At 25.6% G+C, this 24195-nt stretch overlaps 2 protein-coding genes and 1 long non-coding RNA gene across 3 annotated transcripts; 1 reads left to right on the top strand and 2 right to left on the bottom strand.

Annotated features, from left to right (window-relative positions):
• Positions 1–661: 661 nt before the first annotated feature.
• LOC112595337 (TATA box-binding protein-like protein 1) lies at positions 662–8179 on the bottom strand. The gene is made up of 5 exons (XM_025340491.1): positions 8119–8179; positions 4202–4471; positions 3856–4109; positions 1086–1180; positions 662–994 (listed from the first exon to the last, which is right to left on the bottom strand). Exons 1-5 carry the CDS (start codon positions 8143–8145, stop codon positions 783–785), a joined length of 858 nt encoding a protein of 285 aa, XP_025196276.1. The 5' UTR covers positions 8146–8179; the 3' UTR covers positions 662–782.
• Positions 8180–14908: 6729 nt separating this feature from the next.
• Positions 14909–16717, top strand: LOC112595355. The gene is made up of 3 exons (XR_003114703.1): positions 14909–15141; positions 16552–16620; positions 16682–16717. It is a non-coding gene; the product is annotated as an uncharacterized LOC112595355 (long non-coding RNA).
• Positions 16718–18412: 1695 nt separating this feature from the next.
• Positions 18413–22636, bottom strand: LOC112595296 (protein arginine N-methyltransferase 5-like; the record flags this gene model as incomplete). Its single annotated transcript, XM_025340439.1, is given in 2 exon segments — positions 18413–20295; positions 22209–22636. A coding segment is annotated over 1 exon segment (1785 nt). The 3' UTR covers positions 18413–18466.
• Between the last annotated feature and the right edge of the window lie 1559 nt (positions 22637–24195).

Raw genomic sequence — 24195 nt, 5'->3', positions numbered from 1 at the left:
CTATTGGATGTACATTTAATATAATTTTTCAATCAAAAGTTTTTAATTGGATCACATTTGGGTTATTTTCTCCGCAACATTATCAACATTATCTGATTCAAGTAAAGAACCATTTAAAATAGTCTTTAAAAACATGTAGGTAAAAATACTTAAAATATATTTTAGACTAGGTATTTCTTTAAAAATTACATATTCAGCAAATGAAAAAATAAATACCGACAAGTGTGTACCGCTCTGCTGTACGCTTGTACTGTAACCTTAAGTATCGGCTGGATCGCAGTAATAGATGTATTAATTTTAATTCAGTCGTGTACGAAAAACGATTCCAAGAAAAGGCCTTCTACCAGCCTATTATATCACTAAATTTATTTGATTACGTGTTCTCCGTGCTCTATAATATTTCTACATAGGTATTAAAATAATTTCACTATTAGTATTACGGTTAGTTGATATATTTTTTTCCGAAAACATTGCATTTATTTCATCATTAATATTTAATTATTTTAAAAATATAAATGTATACGTATATTTTAAATGTTCGTGTTTTTTACAATGCAAAACAAATTTTATCAACAATAATCCAAAACACAATAAATTGTAATTATTTAAAATCGTTACATCATAAATCAATTAAGAAACAAAATATATGATTGACATTTAACATAGGTTAATTGTAACGGTAGAAGAAAAGCTATTAGAGTTTACAGAATGTAATATAATAAAATATCATTATTTTTGTCTACTTTTTGTCTATTTTAGATACCAAAGGGCAAAGAATTCAGTTACCAATTTTTAATCAATTCTCCAACGGGGCTATGACATAATATGGGCAATTGACTTGTGGATTCCAATATTCTGTTATTTTGTTCGCGGTATTTGATTTCTCCAGTTACTCCTACAAGATACTTATCGTCCAATAACTTGTTTCGCCCAAATGGTAACACTAAAGGATATATGTGTTCAATGGCAAGTTTAACAATTGCTTCACTCGGAGCTGTGGACACAATATAATTCAATGAATAAATGTTATAATATGATATGCTAACAAATATCTTTTTTTCTTATATCTCAGATAATTTTCTTACCATTTACAGTTATGCTACCAGTAGAATATATTTTTAATGTAGCTTTAAAAGCTTTAATTTTATAAGTGACGCCAGGATGTAACTCAGGTTCATATCTATTAATAAAACACTTAAGTTAAAAAAAATCACAAAGAACTTTATATCAGAAATTGTAACCACTTATTGAATAAAAAAAAAAAACCCACTGTAGTTTTTAATGCATACTTTGTATAGCGTTTTTCTTTTCTTTCTTTTTTTTTTTTGGTAAATTACTATTTTTTTTTAATTGAAATAAATGTTTAATGCATAAAATAAAAAAATAATAATAATAAAATATAATTACAATAAAAACTAGTTCATATTTAAACATGAATGTGATAATTAGGAATTGGATTTATAATAATATGTAGAGTTAGGATATTGATGACCTAAAAAACACACAAAAATGCCCTACAAAAAAATGCAAAAATGTCCTAAAAACTTCAAAAAAATACTTTAAAAATTATCTAAAAAACTAATTAAGTAAGTGAAAAAAAATTATTTATAAATAATAATTTTAATTATAGATATATAACACTCAAAGTATCAAACAGTAAATTCAAACCCAAAGTTAAATTTAAATTAAATAAATTTGTTTCAAACTTGAGTTTAACACTTTTGCTTTAATTTAAAATTTAAGAAAAATGCCCCACATTGTACAAAAACTACAAAAAATAACCTAAAAGATGAAAAAATGTCTTGAAAATGTTGAAAAATAACGTTAAAAACAAAAAAATACAAAATAAAATTAGAATATTCTGCATCAAGGGATCATGAAACAAATTTTTAGCTAGGATAGCATTGTATAAAATCAAAGGAAAAAAATACAAAAGTCATCAACATCCTAGCTCTAATACATAATATGCATTAGAAATTCAAAATATTCAGTATTCACATCACATATTTTATGCCAACATTTTTATTCACATATTCAACAAAAATAAAATGAGTATTTATCAACGTATGCTCATTGGTGAAACCTTATCCAAGAGTGCTAAGAAAGAAAAGCTTTGACTAATTTTAAAATGTTTACAATGTTGTATTATATATTACATGTATATAAGACTAAGTTACAAAACAAAAAAAAATTGTACACAATTAGTTACAACATTAAATTTAGCAATAAATCTAAATCATTAAATATTAGTAGACTAATAACAATTGTGTACATCGACATAGGAAACCATAGATTAAGCTAATTTAATTTATAAGTTTTAAGTCATATATTCTGTTAAATTGGGAATTATTGTATTATGCATTAGATACGCATAACAAACTAAGAAAATAATCATATAATAACCAAATTTACCAAAAATTCTTAGTCAGTAAATATTAGTAAGCTACTAACAATTATATATATATATCAACATTAGAAACTAGGTTAAGCTATGATAATATATAAGAAATTAGAGAAGACCGGAAGTGATTTTTCAGCGATGATAGGGTTAACTCGGTCACTACATTATAGAACACCACAGTGTCAATAAAATAGTGAAATGCTTATATTTTTAGACAATTGTGTGTGTTTCGATTTATTAATGTACGTCCAAAACGATCGGCATGTACGACAACAATCACAATTTTCTTTATTTGCTGTTATTTTCATTATTTTATCGATTATAATCAAAATAGTATTTACTTACGTACTAATACTGATTATATTAATATAATATAGATATTGGTATGCGCCTATAATATAATAATTAATAACAGTTAAAGTTGTATTTCATAAATAATACGATGTTTTTTAGTTGTATATTGTAAAATCTAAATTTTCATGATTTTTTATTTATTAATATTCTGAACAGATTTTTCGTTTACGAATCACCTTATGTTTAATTTCAAATTTGAAATTCTACTAAAATTAAAAATGTTTTAGAAATCAAATGTGTGTGCTTTTATCTTTTTATATAGGTCAAGGTCCTGATATTTTTAATTGTTGTTATAAATTGGAACGAACAGGTTAGTTAAGTATTACACCAACAATTTCCGACTAAATGGATTTGTTTTTATTTTCTGCAGTTTAAAAATAGAACAACAATGGAATTGTGCGATGATATGATATTGTTTATATGTTTCTGAAAAAGAAATTTATTTACACATGATACATTTGAGTATTTGACACTACATACAACCAATAATGAAATTGTGAAGATAATAATAATGACATCATATGCGTATTTTATTAATAACTTTATAAAATTGAGTTTTTAACAATCAATAAATAAATAATAATAAACAATCACTTGAGTAAATCATTCATCATAATGCATTAAGTTATTAATAAATAACGATTAAAATAAAATGTTTAACTATTGAATATGCTTATGTATTTTATTATCTTTTAACTCAATATTAATTAATAAAAATGTATTAAACATTACAATTATTAAGGAATTACACGTTAAATTGTCGGGTAAGTTATTTTTTTATTTATTTCTTATTCGCCGGTTATTCTACTCGTACCAATTTCTTTATTTTCATTTTGTACTGAGTACCTAGTACTCCATATATTAATAGATTCCTTTCATTAACGCTAATAATTATATTACCTAAGAATATTATATCAGAACAATACAATACATACATATTTCTAATTATCATTTATATCACTATTCAATAATATCATTAAAATACGAATTACTAAGTTCTTTAAAAAAAAAAAATAATAATATTGAATTTATAATATTATTTACAACGATTTATATTATATTTAGTTGGCATATTGAATAATTTTTTAATATGTACTTACTGAGAATTTGATCTGTATTTTTCGGAAAATTGTATAATTCTGATATAAAATGGCAAGCTACATGAACCAAGAACATTGACAATTTTGAAACCACTAAATTTTGCTTCAGCATGTCCCAGTCTTTGAATAATCCTAGCAATACGTTTTGAAGCTATTTTTGAATCATATTCAGATGCTGAACCAATACAAACTATTTTTCCACTCGACCATATATTTGCTGTAGTACTTGGCTTACGTAACTTCATTATAAGTTTCTAAAATAATATTCAAAAAAATAATAATAATATTAACATATTTAAATTCAAAAGCACTAAAATATAATAAATTATTAATAGTATAATATTACCGCTTTTTCACGTCTATACTCCACATTGTGACCATGCAATGCTATATGTCTGAGATTTAAATGCGATTTCACATTAAAACTAGCTGATACGTTACTTATATTAATCAATATTTGATTATTGATGTTTGAATAGTCTTGTATAGGTTTTATAGGATTTTCCTCTTGACCGTGAAGATCGTTATTGAAATAAATCATGTTTGCATTTAAATTTAATGGAGATATATTTAAATTATTTTTGTTTTTTAATTTAATAACAGGTGTCATGTTGATCTGTAAAAAAATAAATGTATAAATTAATTCTATTGTTGAACTTAAACTATAAAAAAATACAAATGCTATTTGTTACATGTCACATCTTAAGTTGTAAATGGTATAAATGTATTTAGAATCAATTGCAAATTTTTACCTATCTTGCACTGAAGTATCTTAGATTGTTCTAGAGGAGATATCATAAAATAACTATTTCTTAAAATCAAAAATATTATTTAGAATAACATTTATATCTATAGTATTTAGTTTTATTCGATTTAATTATCTGTTTTTAAGTTATTAGCTTATTCTACGATAACTAAAACAAAGATAGTTAAATTATATTGTGGATATCACCTTTTATATAGATTTTTCAACAGTATTTCTTGCAAAAAGTATTTATTTTTTAGTACAAAACTAGTAGTTATTGCAATTTGTTTTTTTTTAAATAATTATTATCTATTAAATGTTAGTTTATTAAAAACAATTATAGCGCAAAAGGATGTCACTTAAGTTATAAAAAATGATCCAGAACAATCACGAATTTATTTTAATTATTTTTACTAAGGCTCACAGTTTTTGTAGTAAACGCCTTTTTAGTGGGGAGTATGATAGAAAGTTAACTCTCATAATTCATAATTACATTATGTATCATTCTGATAACAATGGAAAATCCTTAAATTTTCTTTTTACCATTGTAATAACACAAAAATAAGGAAAATAAAAATAAAGGTAGTTAAAAATAGGGTTAAAAGTAATGTGAGATACGGCCGGACTGACACAAGGGACACAAGCCTTGTATGTAAGTCCGGTATTAATAATTATTGAATATACTTGTTCTCGTGTTATTACCTTCCTCCTGTTCTTTGGAGGGTTCTTAAGATCGTGATTCAAGAATATGATCAAATACACCGTTACGTAAATTAGATGGTAAAAGAATCTGTACTAACAATAAGTATTTCACCGTTAGGTTCACCGCAGTGAATACCTGTAGTGCATTCCTCGGAGAAAGATGCAAGGTGACACAAGTTACGATACGACTTAAGAAAAACAACTCTGATTTAACTTATAAAAAAAGGAAGTTCAGCTGTCGCTCGCAGAATCTTGTGGTGTAAGGTGTATAGTGGTTTTTGAGTAGAGCTTTTGCACGCTTGTCTGGTGCGCCTGCACTTGTAAATTTTGTCGGTGCTCATGCACTCGATAGTTTGGCTGGTGCTCATGCACTGGTGAGAGAAGACGACGTGGTCAAGACAGCCAAAGTCGCAGGCAGCTCAAACAAAGGCCTCCGCGTCCTTAGAGAAATTGGCTTTCTCCCCGACGACGGAAAGCCTCATAGGACCCTCCCTTGTCTCTGGCGGCACACGAAAATAAATTACACGCTGTGCGCCGTATTGTCACAATAACGTGTGAGTTCCTATGTGACGAAACAATGTAAATTGTTTCTCTCATCAGTGATTAATAGCGATTATTGGTTTTTATTGAGGGCTATCTGCGTGCGACAACTTTACCGTTATTTATTTAATTAAATAATAAAATGTACAATAAATTATGATGTGTGAGCATATTATTACACCATAATATCATTGTTTAATAATTTTTGTACAATTTTCTCAAAAATGTTACCCATTTTAAAAAATGTATTAACAAATAACATTCATAATGACACTTCATCAGATATTAATTCAGTTTAACAATTTAATTTACAATAAATATGTTCCTCTAACATCAACTGACGAAGAAGGATCATATTTTTCAATGCATAATGTCATTATAATATACTATTAGAGCCTAATCTCAATTTTAACAAAACTAATCTAATTAAATATAATATACTAGTAAATTCGTTTTTTATCTTAATAGGTATACGATTTTATTTTTTCTACTTTTGCAGTATATTTTTGTATTTTTCAACCTTAAATTAAATCAGTTTTTTGGGGGATCTATTATAAACAATTTTTCAAAGATTTATTTCGCGACAAAATCAATATCTTAATTAATAATTATTATCGTCATCAATAATTGTTATTTACATTATGACCGCAAACACAAAAACGTAATTGTTAAGTCACATAACGTTTGACATTTTAAGTGTAATTAAAATGAAAAATAAAAAAAAAACTTTTTACATACATTTTTTCAAGCATTACAAAACACTTAAATAATAAAACTACAATAGCGTGACACAACCGATACGACAAAGCTGATGTATAATTAAATAAGTACCTAGTTAATATCTAATACCTAGTAGCTGTGGATACATATTTAGGAGTTTAGTAGTTAATTTAGCTACAGTCGAAATATACCATATAAGAATTATTAATACCTACGTTCCACGAACGACGTAGAATTTATTTATTAATAAAAACGGTATAGGTTTCCACGTTTTTCTAAAGTCGAAATGCATTGTGTAATTTCGATATTTTTTTTCTACGTCTGATCATTAGAATATAGTATGGGTATCAGGTAGTAGATACTGTCATAGGCGCAACTAGACCTCTAAAATGCGGGGTACTAAAACTGTTAATACCTCACAGAGCCGTGATATTTCAGTAAAACGATAACAGTAAGGTATAAAAGAATTAGAAGTGCTAAAGACCCTTTTTTACACTCCCCGAGTTGCGCCACTGGGTACTGTTGATTTTTGTGATGATTGTAAATTTAGAGATTAATGTTTTTAAAAGTGTAAGTTTAAATAAAATCACGGCAGAGACTCTGCTGTGATTAAAACTGAATGAAACAATGAACGTAACAATTGTACAACGATAAGTATTAAAATGACATAAAAAATATGTAACAATGTTAAACGCTTAAATTAAACACAGTATTAGTTCTTAATGACATAAAATTAAATTATATTTTTTAAATCCAAACTCTGGACTCGTGAGTATATAATACCTACCTACAAAGTAGGTCCTACATATTCCCAAAAGTACAATTTTCAAATCGACATTGGAAACGTAAAATATAAAAAAGTATTATAGATAAACGCCTACTCTTTAATTATTAAAACACACTCAATAACAGACAACGAAACATGTGTCATGGTGTGTAATGACATACGTCGTATTTGAGCCAGTAGGTGCTCAAATTGTATATTATGGTTTATAGGATAAAAAAAAAAAAAATTAAATATACATACGTTAGGTATCTGGACGACACGACGGTGTCCACAAGTAGTCGTAGATCGATATTGTAATATTAAAGTAATGTTATTATTGACGTAGAGTTCTACTGGGCTGTCGGCGTGGAACGTGTGCGGCGACGATTGCTTGCGAAGTGACCGATTGCGCGTTTTATGAAAAACGATTAAAAAAAAAAAAAAAAAAAAACGGGAGGACCGTGTACGGTATCGACACCAAAAAATATATCGTCGACGACGAGTTAGGTTGTACGGAGAATAAAATACGTAAACGAAAATATTAAAATGGCATGTACGATGTAGAACAGACTGAGGAGGGGGTGGAGGAGTAGAAGAAAAAAGGACGCGGGAAAGAGCGAGGAAAACAAAATTAAACAACTAAACGCCGAGAGACAAATCGCAATGATGCAACGCCGCTAGGACTTATGTGTATGATGACTTACAGCGACGCACTGCCCGCTGGCAACGGAATAACACGACATAGTATTATGCGATATATTATTATTATTATTACTATTATAATACATACGAATTTATTATGGCGACTAGCGTGCATAGAGGATGCGACCAAACTCTCCCGTCTGATTGACTGCAGGACGGCGTCTCGTCGAACGTTACGCAGTCATCATCGGAAATGCGTAGGTACCATAATATAATATTATAATATTGTTACGTGGTGTGCGTGTATGTGTGTATGTGTGTGTGTGTGTGTGTGTATGTGTGTTTGCTAGAAATTAATAAAAATTATATTATATTATTATTACACAGACGTTCACCGTCGCCTTTGTAAATGATAATATCCATCGCGTTATCATTGTTGTTATTATTATTACTATTATTACTATTAAATATTTATTGTATTCAAGGCCGTAACTGAAAACAAATTTCGGTGGTCTGACTTTTTTTTCTTTACAGATGATAATGGACACTCGTCGTTTTTACTTATCCTATATACCTAAGCTCTGCGTTCCGTTTCTTAACCTATTACTCGATGCCCTAGGCTTTGATATTGGTGGTATCATGACAATGAGTTTTTACAAGACAGGAATGTCAACCGACCTGGAGGACCGGATCACAACGACTGTTTAACTATTGCAGTCAATAATAGCCAATTTATACACACCTATTATTTATAAAAAAAAATCTTGAATCGCACAATTGGTATTATGAATTAAATTTATTAATGTTGTAAAAAAAAAAAAAAATACTACCAGACAGTATTATATTCAAATCAATTGTGTTATATATATGAGTATATGACCTATCACGTAAAACAATGCAATATAGATGTTATGCATGTATAATGCACATTATGTCACTTACTCATATCAATTTTTTAAATCATAAGGTTTGTGTATAACATGTCTCATAGTTTTTTATAAGTAGGCCCGTAATTTATGTACATTGAAGTATTTTTTTTATGACTTCTGATTATTGCTTTTTTTTATTTGTCCAAAAATTACGTCACGTTAAAGAAAATAGTGTTCAGTAAGAAAAATTACTTATGAAGAACTTTTTATTATGTATTCAAACTTGGCTGTAAAAATTAACTATTTTGTATATTTTTAACTAGAAAATAATTAATGAATTTAAACGATTTTGACAATTTTTTTTAAAAAATTGAAACGCAAATATTTATTAAAAAAATTATTTGAATATATTTGTATGTTTCTATTAAACAACATACAAGATTTTGTAATTAATTTTCAAGTTTTTTGACCAAGTCTAAAAAGTTTTATCTACACTAAAAAAAAAAATCGTTTATTTGAAATACCTATAAATAGTTTAAAATTTGTCTTGTTATTTTGAAAATATTATTGTATGTATGTACAAAGTAATAATTTAAATAAAAATGCAGGCGAGTTTAAAATTTTACGATTAATATTTTTGTATTACAACAAAAAAACTTAAATCATCTGATAAGAAATTGTTATTTTATGAGTGAATTTACAATTTCGTTAAAATGAAAACTTCATACACTCATAAAAAATTATTATGGATTTTCCTTAAACACCTAAACTCCAATAATAACAACTTCATTAGAAACCTGAAACCTGGTTAATGTGTTTTGTCACGGTATAAATTTATTTTGTATTTTTATGGCAAAAAACATTTTTTTTTTTTTAAATGTCAAAAGTAAAGTACCTTTTCAACAATCATTGAAAACATGAAAGTATGCATGAACGACTGTTTTGTTAGTTACTTAAAAGTGTTTAAAAGTTTTAGTATTTATGTTTCAACATCGTTAACTTCTTTTTTGTACTTTCAATAGTTTCTTTTTTTAAACGTGTATTTGATCAGGCTATAAAATTTAATGGATAACGTTGAACTATTGGTCTAAATAACCACATATTTATTTTTAATATATAATTAACTTTAGAACAATATCGAAGTTCTAATGGTACAATTGAAAACATAAAATTGTCTGATCAGTTGTTACTTGTTGAAGAATCGTCATTAAATTTTTGTCTGTACTCTGTACTATTACTGACCAGTGACCACCACTGCCATCACAACCTCATTTATACGACATTTCTAGTTGTGTCAAACTTATACTAATTTTACATGTTCCTAATATTTAATAGATTCTATTATTTTTAAGATCTAAAAGATTTTGTTGTGATATGTTATTAGGCTAACAGTGTTTTTTCATCATTATTATATTTTCATACAATAAATATAAAATACAATTTTTTTTTTCTTTTTGTACCCAGACAATTATTTACATATTATTTTTTAGTGAGCTCATTGTCAATAAGAAACAATATAGAGGTTCATCTGGTGTACAAGAAATCGAATAGTTAAAATAATTAAAACTTAGTTTTATTTTATATTTAGCTCTATCTGGAGATAGGTACTTAAGTTTCCTCAAATAATTGAAAAACAATTCTTTGGCCAAACAAAACCATTTTATTTTTTGCAGCGCATACAATTTCTATTGATTTTGTATTCGTTTTCTTTTAAAACTTGGTACAAATAGAATAATTGATTGGTCAGGAATGGATTAAGTAGATTTTTTATTAAGTGGAGTATTAAACCATTTGATATTATTATTATTATTATTATTTTAATATTATAATTTATATTTACTTTGGACCATTTTCTTGAAGCTGCCAAATAAAATTTCAAAAAAATGTTCTTAAATTTCTTTGTACGAAATAGAACCGTTTAACTTATTTAAATTTTATCACATACATTTGTATAGGTAATACTTTTCTTGAATACATTTAAGTTAGACATTGTATTAATTCTCTTTGATGTATACTAAATAATAATCAATAAGATTGAGATTAGATTTTTCTCATTTCGAAAAGTAGCATTAACTGAAAAAAATATATTTATTATAAATTATATGAATAACAACAACAAATAATGCATTAACTACGTATAAATTAATGGTTCCGACCGAATAACAGTTTGTAATACATAAGTACATAACCTAAACGACAAATTTGAATATTTTTATCTAACTAACTAAAAATTATAAGATACTTATCAGTTAGTATTGTTCATCCATTTTTAAAAATTTCTAATTTAAAAATGTACAAATAAAGAAATAGCTACAAATTAATAATAATTTACAATAATAAATAATACAGTACACTTATTTTATAAACAATCGATATGAAAAAATTGGTAGGTATATTGAACAAATTGTTCAATAATGCAATATTATATAATGCAGGCTTACTTACCTTATCTTTACAACTATCAATAATCAAATAATTATTTTATTTCACTTCATTGTAATTAAAAAACGTATTCAATCCCCTATTAATCATGACTGCCGACTGGAAAATTACTACGGTCTATACTCTACAATAAAACTTTGTATTAATGCTCACTCATTTATAAATATACGTTTTATACAATTTTTTTTTTTCATTGTTATACGCATTTAATTATATTATATACATTACAATTATAATATTTTCCCAATATTTTAAAACAATTCTAAACTATTTTGTTAAGTCTTTTGAAAAATATAACGATAGCTTTTTAAAAATGAAAAATAATGAAAATCTGTGTTTAGAATCAGTCATGCGTGATCCAAGATAAGCAAGCGAGAAACCGAAAAAAATATTTTACCCATAATTGAGATTATGAAATATAGATGTTTAAGTATAATACTTTAAATACTTAAGTAACAATATTATCGTTTAACTTCAATTATTAATTTATAGTATATTATTAATAAAATATTATTTTACTAATATTGTTTAATTATTTTTTTTAATTGATTATTATCAAATCTGAACAAACAGAAATAAATTAAAACTACTTCATAATATATATAAGTATTCAAAAATAAAACAAAAAAATTGTTAAATATTAGTACTAACAGTTAATATTATTGCTTTAACATAGCATTAACGATTATTACTATGTAAGCTAAAATTTAAATTGAATTTAATATTCCAATGTGGGTCATTTACCACCACACCGTGGCCAAATGCCCTCCTTGGTTTCGCAGTTCCCCTTATATTGTATAAATATATAATACTCCACTTGACACTGATTAGTGGTGAGTATCTTTATTAGTCCTTCAAAAAATAATATAATAAATTACATATTTAAATTCTACATAATAATATGTATGGTAACCTTTGACGCTTCAACATAGACATGCCAATAATTCTCAACTGAAATGTCACAGTCCACAAACATGGTTAGTGTTTCCTTAAAATGCCTAATAGAAGATATAAAATTAAAAGTATTTAATTTTTCATTAAACAATAAACATATGATCGGTTATAAGTTATAACATAATACAAATTATACATCTATATGAAAAATAATTTTGTTCTCTACGTATTATAAAAATGTTTTCTGGAAAGTAACATTAATTTTTACATTTAATTTTTTACAAGCAAAGTTTAAATTTTTACATTCACTTTTAATATACCTATTTCAAACGTCAGACAATTTTTCATACTGTTTTTAATTCAAAAACAAATATTCGTAGAATTATTAAAAAATTCTCACCAAATGTTTATATTATCATTTTATAAATATTCCGACTCATTTTTGAATTTTTGATTTTTTTGAGAATGTTTTTCTATAAATGCCTATCAAAAATTATTAACTAGGGTAAAAATCTTAAAAAATTTATAAAATTCACATAAGTCTTACTTTTATCTGTATAAAAATTATTAAAGTACATTGGTAAAATTTCTTTTTATGCGTTTGAAATTCAATTTTTATAAAATTGTTTAAAATCACGAAAGTTTAATTTTATAGTACAAAATGTATAAAATCTTCAATTATTATAGCTTAGATTTGAAAATGCAAAATAATTTTCCATCAAAGAAGTCAATACCGGAATTAAAAAATCTAAAAAATATACAAAACAGTAATTTTTTGTACGTATTTTTAATTAATATTTGAACAAGATTACATATTTTAATGATGAATATCAATATTAATTATTTTTTTTACTTAGTTCAAAAACATTATTTATGTAATATAAAAGTATACAACTTTTATGTATATTATGAATTTTACTATTCCCAATGATATTTTCAAAATATTTAGATTAATTTTAAGATATTTTCAATTTATACTATGACGCTATTCAGTATTCACACAGTTAGACAGTATTTAAGTATTAATAGCTCAAAAGTAACAAAATTTAATAGCAATAATCTATAAAATGGTATAAATTTATATTATTACAATAATTAAATACTAATAATATAATAAATGCAATATTTTCAAAAAAATTTAATCAACTTACCATAACTCTAAAAATAAAATAAATTACTTTATCATGAAATATAATACTTAATGCTATCAAACTATCTACGCTCAGAATCATTATACAATAATGTATTATTTAATTACAATTTAATACTCACAACAGTGACCTATACATTACTTAATGTTCAGCAAAACAGTGCCCAGTTGCCTACCTTTTTAAAATGTTATCATGTATAGAAAATGATCATACAAACATTACAAACATTTGATAAAAATTTCAAGTATCTATTATGGTTATTCGTTTTTCAATTACAACAAAATATTTAAAAATATTAAATGAGAAATAGTTATTTTACGGATGAATATACATTGTCATAAAAAAATAAAATTTTAAAGCTCATAAAAAATGAATTTGAATTTCCGGTAGGATATGTTTTTAGTAAAGTTTAAAAAAATGTATTGAACTTTATATAATATTTTCAATTATGAAATATAAAAAGAAAAATGCTTATAAATTTCTATGATAATTTGAAAAATTTTGATATTATACGAATTTTATTGGAATTTTAAATTTAAAAGCTTATAGAAAAATATTATGACTATGATATTTCGATAATTTTATTTAGTAAATGTACAGTTTATGAATTACCTTATATTAAATTGTCAAACATGTTTACCCGAAGAATAATATTTCATTAAAATGTATAAAATAAAAAAATAAATGGAAAAATTTAAATGTTTATAAATAGCTTCAAAATATTTAAAAATTTATATCATGAGCTTTGTTACTCCTAAATATTAAGTTTAAATTAAGTTAATTTGTTGACGAACAAAAATATTTGGTCACAATTTTATACAGTTACGGTTATAAGTTTTTGAGTTACGCCTTTAACAAAATCAATTTTGTCAAATATTGGTTATTTTATGTCGATTATTTTGAAAAAATACTAGACGTTTTAAATTTTAAACTCTTCAAAGTACAATCTAGATCCAACTTTCTATCCAAAACCCCCCCTCAAAATTGAAAATCGAAGCATTTTTTCGACAACTTATCGTGTTAAAAATTAATATATTCATAACACCGCTAAGAATCTAAAACATAACATGAAATATTCTGAACAATGTAGGCTGATAGTGTACCCCCCTGATACTACTATATATTTATATTTACTAATTTACACTATTTTCTAATAGACACTACGGATAAAACACTTTTATTTTTAAATGAGCAATACTAACACACATTTATATAACTGTGAATACCCAATTACAAAAAAAAGACAAACCAGTTTTTGACATTATCTTAAGTGCCTTGTTTAAATATTGTATTATGACTCGTTGACTGAAATGACTATAATAAAAGTGATAATCCCGTGTGATACATTTATACAAATCAAACGGATGCGTAAAATCTTTCTACACTTTAGTAGGTGCTGCTAAATATATTTATAAACACTGCGAGCAGCGTTTGTAATAATTTTTCCTATAGTTTAGAAGCCAACTGGAGAAATAAAGTAGCAGTTTAGGAAGGGTTGGGCTTCATGGAGGTTTAATTATAGATCTCTATTTCTCACCAAATAGTATATTATACAGTTATTTTAAAACCGTTCTACACCGTCTACAGTTCGTTTACTTGTGTCTTTGAGAACATATCAAAAAACCAAATGACACAAACGCTGTGAAGTAGATACTTACACGCCGATACACTTGATAAAATTAATAAATATTGTTGTATCTTACCAAATCTGGTCACTTGTTTTTTACATGGTAAATAGGTTTAACAAAACGGAATGCTAAAATGGTGATATTCAACGCAGAATACATTCCAGAGTACAAATGGATAATGCTAGAGGTATACCTAGAACTAAAATTATATTATAATATTATTAATTTACAAATAGTTTTCATTTTTGCGTTAAAAATACATTTTTACATTGTTTAATGTAATGTAGTTCAAACCGGAAAAAAATATAATTTTTTCAAAGTCAAACCATTAAATAAATACCTGTAATTAACTAAAAAAAATAATCTTCATTTTGTTACCTTTTTTGAATTATAATTATACTCAATTTATTTATCAAGATTATAATATAGATAAATAATAATTATTTTAAATTTTTAATACAAAGATGTATTTTAAATTTTAATGGAAACTCAGTAACATAAAATTTAAATGTCATGCAACATTAGACATAGAAATAGTAGATAGTTAGCTAAAAATGTTTATACTCCATGTACATTTTTCTTACAAGAATAAATCATAGAAAAAGTTCAATGCAGTTCCAAAAATACTTTTTTTTAGCGCTTGAAGTTTTGATTTAAATTTTGACAAAATTAGATTATTTCTCGTAAAACGATTGTAAATTTTTATTTTTATTTATTTATTTTTTTTTTTTATCTATCACTTAAAGTATGCAATGAAAATCTGTCATATTTATTAGTGCTTATATCGTCTAATAATGTAATCCTCGGCTAGGTCGCAAATAAAGATTTTGATTACCCATGTTATTACTTACAAATGATTTCCAATAATTCTTAAAATTATTGATTCATAAATATTATCGCATAACAAATAATACTTATTAATTAAATTAAAATCCATTATGTTAGTAAGTGATTAGCAAATACTTAATTGTGTATATTATTCTATAAATCTATGTTTTTATAATTATATATATATATATTTTTATTAAGAATGATAGTGAATTATAGAAGAGAGATTAGTAGGTAAGGAATGATTGGATAAATACTCCTAAGACATATTGCTAGAAGTGTTCTAAGATATTAAAATGTACTTAATTTTTTTATATCATACTTAAAATCTAAATTTGTATATTCAATATGAGTATACAAATATATATATATATATTTATATATGATATATTTGGAAAATTTTATTACATTTTTTAGTACATGTTCTTATTAATATTTATTATTTTCATTATTATTTTATAAATTATTACCTAAAACTATTTTTATATTATAATAAATTAATCAGTGCTTATAATTTATATTTGTTGCTCATTAATTAAAATTTAGAACTTATTATTTTGATTTTAATAAAATACAAAATTTTCTGTAATTTCATCCTTAATTGTATAAATATATAATTTATCAGAAATCAAGTAAAAAAATAATCAAGTACTATTTACATTGATTGAATAAATAATCCTCATTCCATAACAATTGTATGATTGATTTTAAATGTGCTTAAAAATATAACACTTAGTTAATACCTTATACTGTGTAATTTGTATTACAGTCAAATTCCAATAGTAACAGCACTACCAATAAAGAACTGAGAACTTTGAAATGTAAATCCCGAAATAACGTAAGACTCTTTGTGATTCATAACAAATATTAAATCACAAAATAAAATAGACATTTTTCAGATTCAAGATCAGTATCATCATAATATTGAAACCGATTTTCAATCAATATTATATTTAATCAATTTAATAGAAAAAATGGTAAGATTTTTTAAATTTTAATCACTTAAATGCTTTTCTTCGATTTATATTTATCATCTTAATTTAAATTTTTGTTGCAGATAAAATACAATAACAAATACTATGAGAGAATTGAAAAAAAAAGAAAACAACAAATTATTGAACTACAAGGTTTAACTATGTTTTTGCAAGATATTTTTAATAATCTAAAAGATCTTTAGAATTTTAATTTATAGTTGTACGATATAGAATAGGTACCCATAAGTATTATTGAATTAATATTAAAAGTACTTTAAATATGTACATAAGTAGTTACTATGTACATTTTTTTAAAATTATTATAATACCTATTTGCAGAAATAACAATTTATGTATATACATTTTTATTGATTTTTTTTTGGTTTCTATTTACTTATTCACTGTTTTATTTATTTTTCCAACTTTAGTTTATTTTAAATCTAAAGATATTATAATAAGTATTTATCAATTTTAATTACTTTTTTTGTGTTAATAATAATTATCATTATATATTAATATTTAATACTAAATAGTACTTGTTATAGTATTTTATTTTTAAAATATATCAAAATATTTGAACTGTATAAAATAATTCAATGAAGCTAATTTTTTAAATATTTAACTACTTGTTCTATTAAATATAAACATGCTTGTTAATGTAAAATATTTAAAAATAATTTTTGAATTTATATTTTGTTTACTAGTTTAAACAAATACAATTATAACCTTTGATAATATATACTTGCATTAAATTAACATTTAAAAATACTTTAACAACCAACCCGATGTTTAAGTTATTTACACCAACTTATAGTTAGGTATGTTTCTTAAAGTTAACTATTGGGAGTTATACATTACAGTAACAATGTACTAAATAAATACATGTATGTAATGGATAAACAACAAATTTAAATTTAATTATTAAAGATAATATGATAAAAAGATAGTTATACACATTTATTTTAGATATGCCTTAAAAAGAAAATTTGTAAAATAGGTACAATAATATTAAAATATAATAGTCAAACTTCAACAAAATGAAGATCATTTTATATAAATTGCATATTATACAAACATTGTACGAAAAAAAATAATAAATTAAAATACAGAAGAATCTCGGTAATCTGACACATATATGACCATGCTACTGCCGGATTAACAAAAACGCCGGATTAGTTGAGAGTTCACAAAAAAACGCATTTTTATTTATTAAATTTTACATTTTTACTCATATTAAAAATTATTTAAAAATCTTTTAGGTTGAGAACAGTTTTTTCTTTTTGTTTATTAGGATTTAATCTGTTATTACTTAGTTTTATATAACGATTTGTCGTTTACGATAGTAAATTTATATATAAATACATATTGGTTCATATAGATTAATACAGTCGGATTACTGGTCGTATCGGATTATCAAACAGTTGGATTACTGAGATTCTACTGTACAATATAACACAGATTAGTGTATATATAATATAATTGTATACAGTATTAAAATTTAATTTATAAAAAATGTATAGTTCAAAGTAGCGATGACTTTTATTAATATCAATTACTTGCAGCTTGTCTTAAATAATAAATATTCAAATGTATGTTAGTCAAGAAAAACATTTTAAAACTTTCCAATTTAATAATATTGTAAAATAATAAAACATATATTTCAATAATTACAAAATAAACACATTGAAAATTGGTAACTAGCAAAATGAGTTAAAGTGACATAAAATACATTTCTCCTTTTATATTATGTATAATACTCTGATATGGTTTTGTCATACACCATTCATACCACACTTGGTACTTGTTACTGGACCGCCAAAAATTGATTTGAAGTTCTTCTCCTTTATTGAGAAATATTGGTTTTACAAGAGGAAAGAAAGCAGGAAACCAACTAAACATGCCTTCACTAAATGATTCAGGAACAATACTGAGACATACATCTTTGTAAAGCACAGTTTCGAAATAACCAGCAAATCCGTGCAAAACACAATCCTGGGAAATATTGAATTTCAAAAACCCATTTCTGTCATTACTCTCTTCTAGATTTTTTTTAGGGTGAACAAATGTAAAAAGTGCTTTTGCTGGAGCTATAGAATAGACATTATTTAATTGTACTACATAAGGTTTTTGAAAGTTACAATTATCTTTATTATTCCTAATGGATGATATTTCGGCATGCAATTTACGTGATTGTATTGGACCAAGATAAGAAGTATAGCTTGAAGGTATACTAATACCATCTTCTTTTAAATAACTTTGAGCCCCATCTAAACATTCTGGAGATAATTCATTATCTCCAAAAGATCCCAATAGTTCTGACACTAGAATATCACATTTTTCTGACGGATTCCATAACCGCATATCCTCATTAATAATAGTTACACGATTTTCCCATTTTTCTTTATTTTTTAAATACAATGATGGTAAAGCATTTTCATTTTTTTCAATGGCACTTATTTTAACTTTAATATTTGATTCCTTAGCTGCTTCGAACGTAGCATCTACTAATGGACCACGACCAGCACCAACAACATAAACAACAATAACTCTATCTTCATACTTATCAATTAAAGCTTTTGATATTGCTCTTTGATACTCATAATACTTGATAGGATCTTGTTCAAATGTCTCATAAACATACGATTGTAAATTATGCTTTAATGGTTGTAATGGTGTCTGAAGGTAATCTTCAAATCCACTAATATAATCAGAACTATAAGGGGTTAATGATGTAGTATTTTGGTATAGATGAGCTAAGTAATTAAACTGTTGTTTAACACCTAACTGTCCAGATATTACAATTTGACAACCTATGTTGAACATTTTTTTAATAAATTCTTGATGAGACTTAGGTAACACTGGGTAACCTTTTTTATTTATTAAAAAGGTTTTAGACTGAATTATTAAAGCTGCAACTGGTTCTCCTAACCAACGATCAAGTTCTTCATTGCTAGGTAACTCAGTCCCGATTTCCAAGGCTACTTTTATTCTATTTACATTTCTTATAGATGAAATGAATTTAGTCCATTTTTTCCATGGATCTATTTTTACATCGACTATTGGTACTAATGCCCAAAACTGTATTAATACAGCAGAATTTATATAAATATCAATTTGATTGTCTAGCAATCTAACCAAATTTACAACATCTCCGTGTAATGGTAACTCAAACATTATGCTATATACGTTTAAAAATGTTGCCCATGAAATGTCTTGTGCAAAAGATTTTTGATTTTCTGATCTAGTACTTTCGATTTCTGAATCAACATTAGGTTGAGAAATTTTTGCAACAACACAATGACACCACTTTCGACAAAACTCAGGATTCATAACAGTATTTGATGGATCCAATACTTTAGAACTAGATTTTAACTTAAGACTTGTCAATGGTAAACAAGCAAAAGTTAGTTCCAAGTCTCTAACAGAATCCATACATGCCTTGATATTTGTGTCCGTTAGAAAATTGAAACCAAAACGAACATCCTTAATTGACATAGTGTATTAGTTGATTGTGATTTCTATGTTGAATGTTTCAGGACCTGCAAAATAATTATTAGATTATATTATATGTATAAGTATAAGATAAATGTAATGAAATATTTGGTAAAATACTTCTTGAATTGAAAGAAATTATTTGTTACTAAGGTTCAAAAAAAAAAAGGAAATAATATGCAGGTAATTCGTAACACTTTTGATTGAATACATTGAATTTTTGGAAATTAAAGATTGTATTAGTATAATACAAGACTAAAATGTTATATTAAAAAAAAAAAAATGTTAACTATGATATCCTTTGTTTATTCTCTATATAAATTCCAATACTAAACTAACTTAAGAACACAATAACATGATGGGTGTAGCTGGTTTTTAATCTGATGACTCATTTTTTTTTGCTTTTGATGACCATATTATAACTTTAAAAAAATGTATTTTATTTAAAAATATAATGTGATCCGCAACCCATAGTTTGAGAATCTCTGTTCTAACCCATAAATAGTTTAAAATATAATTGGTCGTTACTTACTCTACCTGGCACTGGTTATTGATTACCTATACAATTTAATCTTTAATTGTTATATATACAGTGGTGTATTGGAGAGTATACATGGGTATATGACATACATATACCTGGACCTCTATTTTTGAATTATTCATGTGTATACCTTTAAGAAAATTTGTCTATTATGGATATATGCCAACCATCAGTCATAATTAATATCACAATACAAAATAAGTAATAATAATAAAAATAATATACAATTATTATTTTATTATGTACACTATAAATAGCCTCGATCCTGCATTAAGTTTAGAATTTGAAAACTGCAGAGCATATTTACTGTTTACTATAAATATTAAATATTAGCATCAATATTATAGAAGTTTACAATGTATGCGTCCATAGTGGATATCTCACTGAATTTTATACTATCAAAATATTAGTCACCAACTCAATTACTTTTAGATGCATATAACCACAAACGTATTTACCAATACACCACTGTATATATATGTATTATAACAACAAAGCCTAATCACTAAATTAAGCTAAGTTTCTTTTTTGATGAAGTATACTGATCATATTTAGTAAAAGGCAAAAGCTGAAAAGCTTGATTTTATTCTAGCGGTTACTATAAACATTATGTATAACCTAATATATACAAATTCTATCAGTTAACTGAGAACTTTATGAGTTTTTACTGATACTTGATAATTAAAAATCAAGTTTTGGTTGTGATGCGAGTATTGAATTCTAATTTAAACCCGTTTAGACACCATTGATTAGAAATGTAAAATGTATAACTTATTTTGATATATACAACCTAGGTTGTACACAACTCTTTGAATAAAAATCTGAATATAATTTTTGAACTAATACTGAGAAAAATTAACAAATTTTATAATTAGCTAGTAAAACTAGCTTAAGCTAGTCATTGATCATAGATATTCCTAATTTTCACATGTTACATATGTAAAGAATGACTAAATCAAGAACATATTCAGAAATTATTTTTCAGTCTAAAGCAGGTATTTCATAATGTGCTTGTCATTCAATTATTCTATCAAATTGTATTATTTAAATATAAAATATACATGAATATAAATATTCAACAAATGTTTTATACCTAATCATTTTAATTTACAATTTTTTGATTGATTACTGAGTACGCCAACAGTCATAATCAAATTTTAGTCCAATTTGGATATAATCCACAAGTGCACGTTTAGAACGCACAGATCATTGCTGTCTATTTGTTCTGCGCACAAAGAGTAATAAAATAGAAACAACAGCTTTGATGAAAACGAAACGTAACAACGACACTTGTAAATGAGCCATGTCCGTGAAATTATTATTCTTTAATATGCTTACTTAGTACTACAGTAGCACCTACTATAAAACCATAAGTGTAAACCGAATTCGAATAATAATCAGTATAAAATGCGTTATTACCGTGCGGTTGTGTCGAATCCTCTGGCGAACCGTTTGTTCAACTCGCTTCGATTCCAATAGAAATAGACTATGCGTGAGTACACCCAACTCTGTTGGTTGTAAAAAAAAAGAATTCACTAACTTAGATTCAAAATTCAAAACCTCGTTTAGAATGATAATAAAAATGAGGAAAATAAATGTTAATCACGCGCTATGATAACAGTAACGAGCACGCGCGACCACATAATGATAATAGATAAAATGGCACAACCACGGCGGACCGGCATGCGCGAACGGGCCGTCGAGGACGACATACAAAATATTATACAACAGCAGCAATGTTATCAACGGTGAAGTACAACAACTACAACAACTTACAGCCAATAACAATTACGGATATCTATTACGGAAAATCAGTGATAACGGCCAAATCTTTTGTCCCGTGTTAACGACAATCGATCTACACTGCACTGCCAATAACCCGACCGACGGGAGGACGCTATACCTAAAGCGTTTCGCATGCAACGACCGAGAGAACGCGCTGTTAGGTGTTTTCGCGATGCGCAAGCACGCGACGTTTAAGCCACGCCCACTACTCGTAGTCGGCTGCGGCCGACGATTGTGGGTATTCGGAGCGACGTTTATTATATTCTCGACTTTCGTCCGTTGCGGATCGCGTAAATTATTAAATTCATACATGTAAATGGCGCCATGATATTCTTAATATCCGCGCATCCCATGGTCTACCGATTAAAATTTAAGTCACTGATTACCTAAATAAATGTATCAATATATACATCGTAGAGACTGTATTATAACATAGCTTGATTGTAGTAATTGAATTATTACTTATATATAATATATATAAAGCTCCTATTTATTTAAATAGTAGGTATTCTATTTACATAAAGCATATACACATAAAAACTGTCTTTGTGTGCGCATAGCGTTAAACATAATGTAAAAAGCTGGATTATTTACGTGAATATATTTATGTAGTGACCTGCCCTCACCAATTTTTATTAATATTATTTAATTAAGTATATATAGCAATATCAGACAGAAAATACTAATGAAAGTTACTGCATGTGAAACTTAAAACATAGGTACATAAAATATTATCTTAATAGTTACTTATTAAGTTCTAAGACCTCATTATAACTAAAAGTACTACGTATGGTGTAGATTTTAATCAATTTATAAAATTATTATATGAAAATAGAATAACTAAAAACATAAATACTACAATACAGTATAATAATTACAAAATAATAATAAGAATAGAATATATTACTACTGATACCTAGTAATATCTTTACAAAATATTTATAATTTTTTTTTTTTTTTGCATCTAAAATGTACTGGTTCTCTTATATCAGAGCATAATCGCTTTCCGTAAAGTGGGTCTATTATTTCGCAACAAACACTCTAAATAAAATCTATAAAAACAAAATACATTTAAAATATTATATTATAGCCATATAGGTATCGTTTGAAAACATTTACTCACAATTTTAGTTTATTAACCATTTAGTCTCCAAAAATGTAAATCAAAATAAATTTTTCTATACTTGTCCAATTGGGAGTGTGTATAAAATTACATACATTTCTTCTGAAATTCGTACATCACTTGATAATAATATGCATGGTCTTTTTTTAGCGAAATATTTCCGTTTTCGTTAATGACACAATACGATAACTTAAAATTTAATTTTTGAAATTTAAAATTATTATAATAAAATTATAATGTATATATTATCATAAAATATATTATCTAATTAATTATTGCATGTATTAATTAATTGTATGCATTTTCAAAATATACAAACTTATTAGACTTAATGCAAAGTAAAAATGTAAAGTATATATTAAATAGTTTGACATTTACCAATTTATTTTCCACTGCTTCAATAGCACTCTTCGTATCTTTTGCTATGAACGGGGCATTTGATTTCGATGATTTCATTATCACCTATCAACCCATCGGGGCTTGCAGCCAAATATGGCA

The sequence above is a fragment of the Melanaphis sacchari genome, unplaced genomic scaffold (genome assembly GCF_002803265.2).
Source record: "Melanaphis sacchari strain LSU unplaced genomic scaffold, SCAv2.0 Contig26_pilon_pilon, whole genome shotgun sequence".
Lineage (NCBI taxonomy): Eukaryota > Metazoa > Arthropoda > Insecta > Hemiptera > Aphididae > Melanaphis > Melanaphis sacchari.
This window is presented reverse-complemented; position numbering and strand designations above follow the sequence as displayed.

What these genes read in the sequence shown, in the direction of transcription:
- LOC112595337 (XM_025340491.1), bottom strand. Translation starts at nt 8,145, where the DNA reads ATGCACGCTAGTCGCCATAATAAATTC. An exon ending in CTAGTCGCCATAATAAATTC is followed by an intron (nt 4,472 to 8,118) that starts GTATGTATTATA and finishes ATTTTTTTACAG; the next exon opens with ATCAACATGACACCTGTTAT. An exon ending in AGTATAGACGTGAAAAAGCG is followed by an intron (nt 4,110 to 4,201) that starts GTAATATTATAC and finishes ATATTATTTTAG; the next exon opens with AAACTTATAATGAAGTTACG.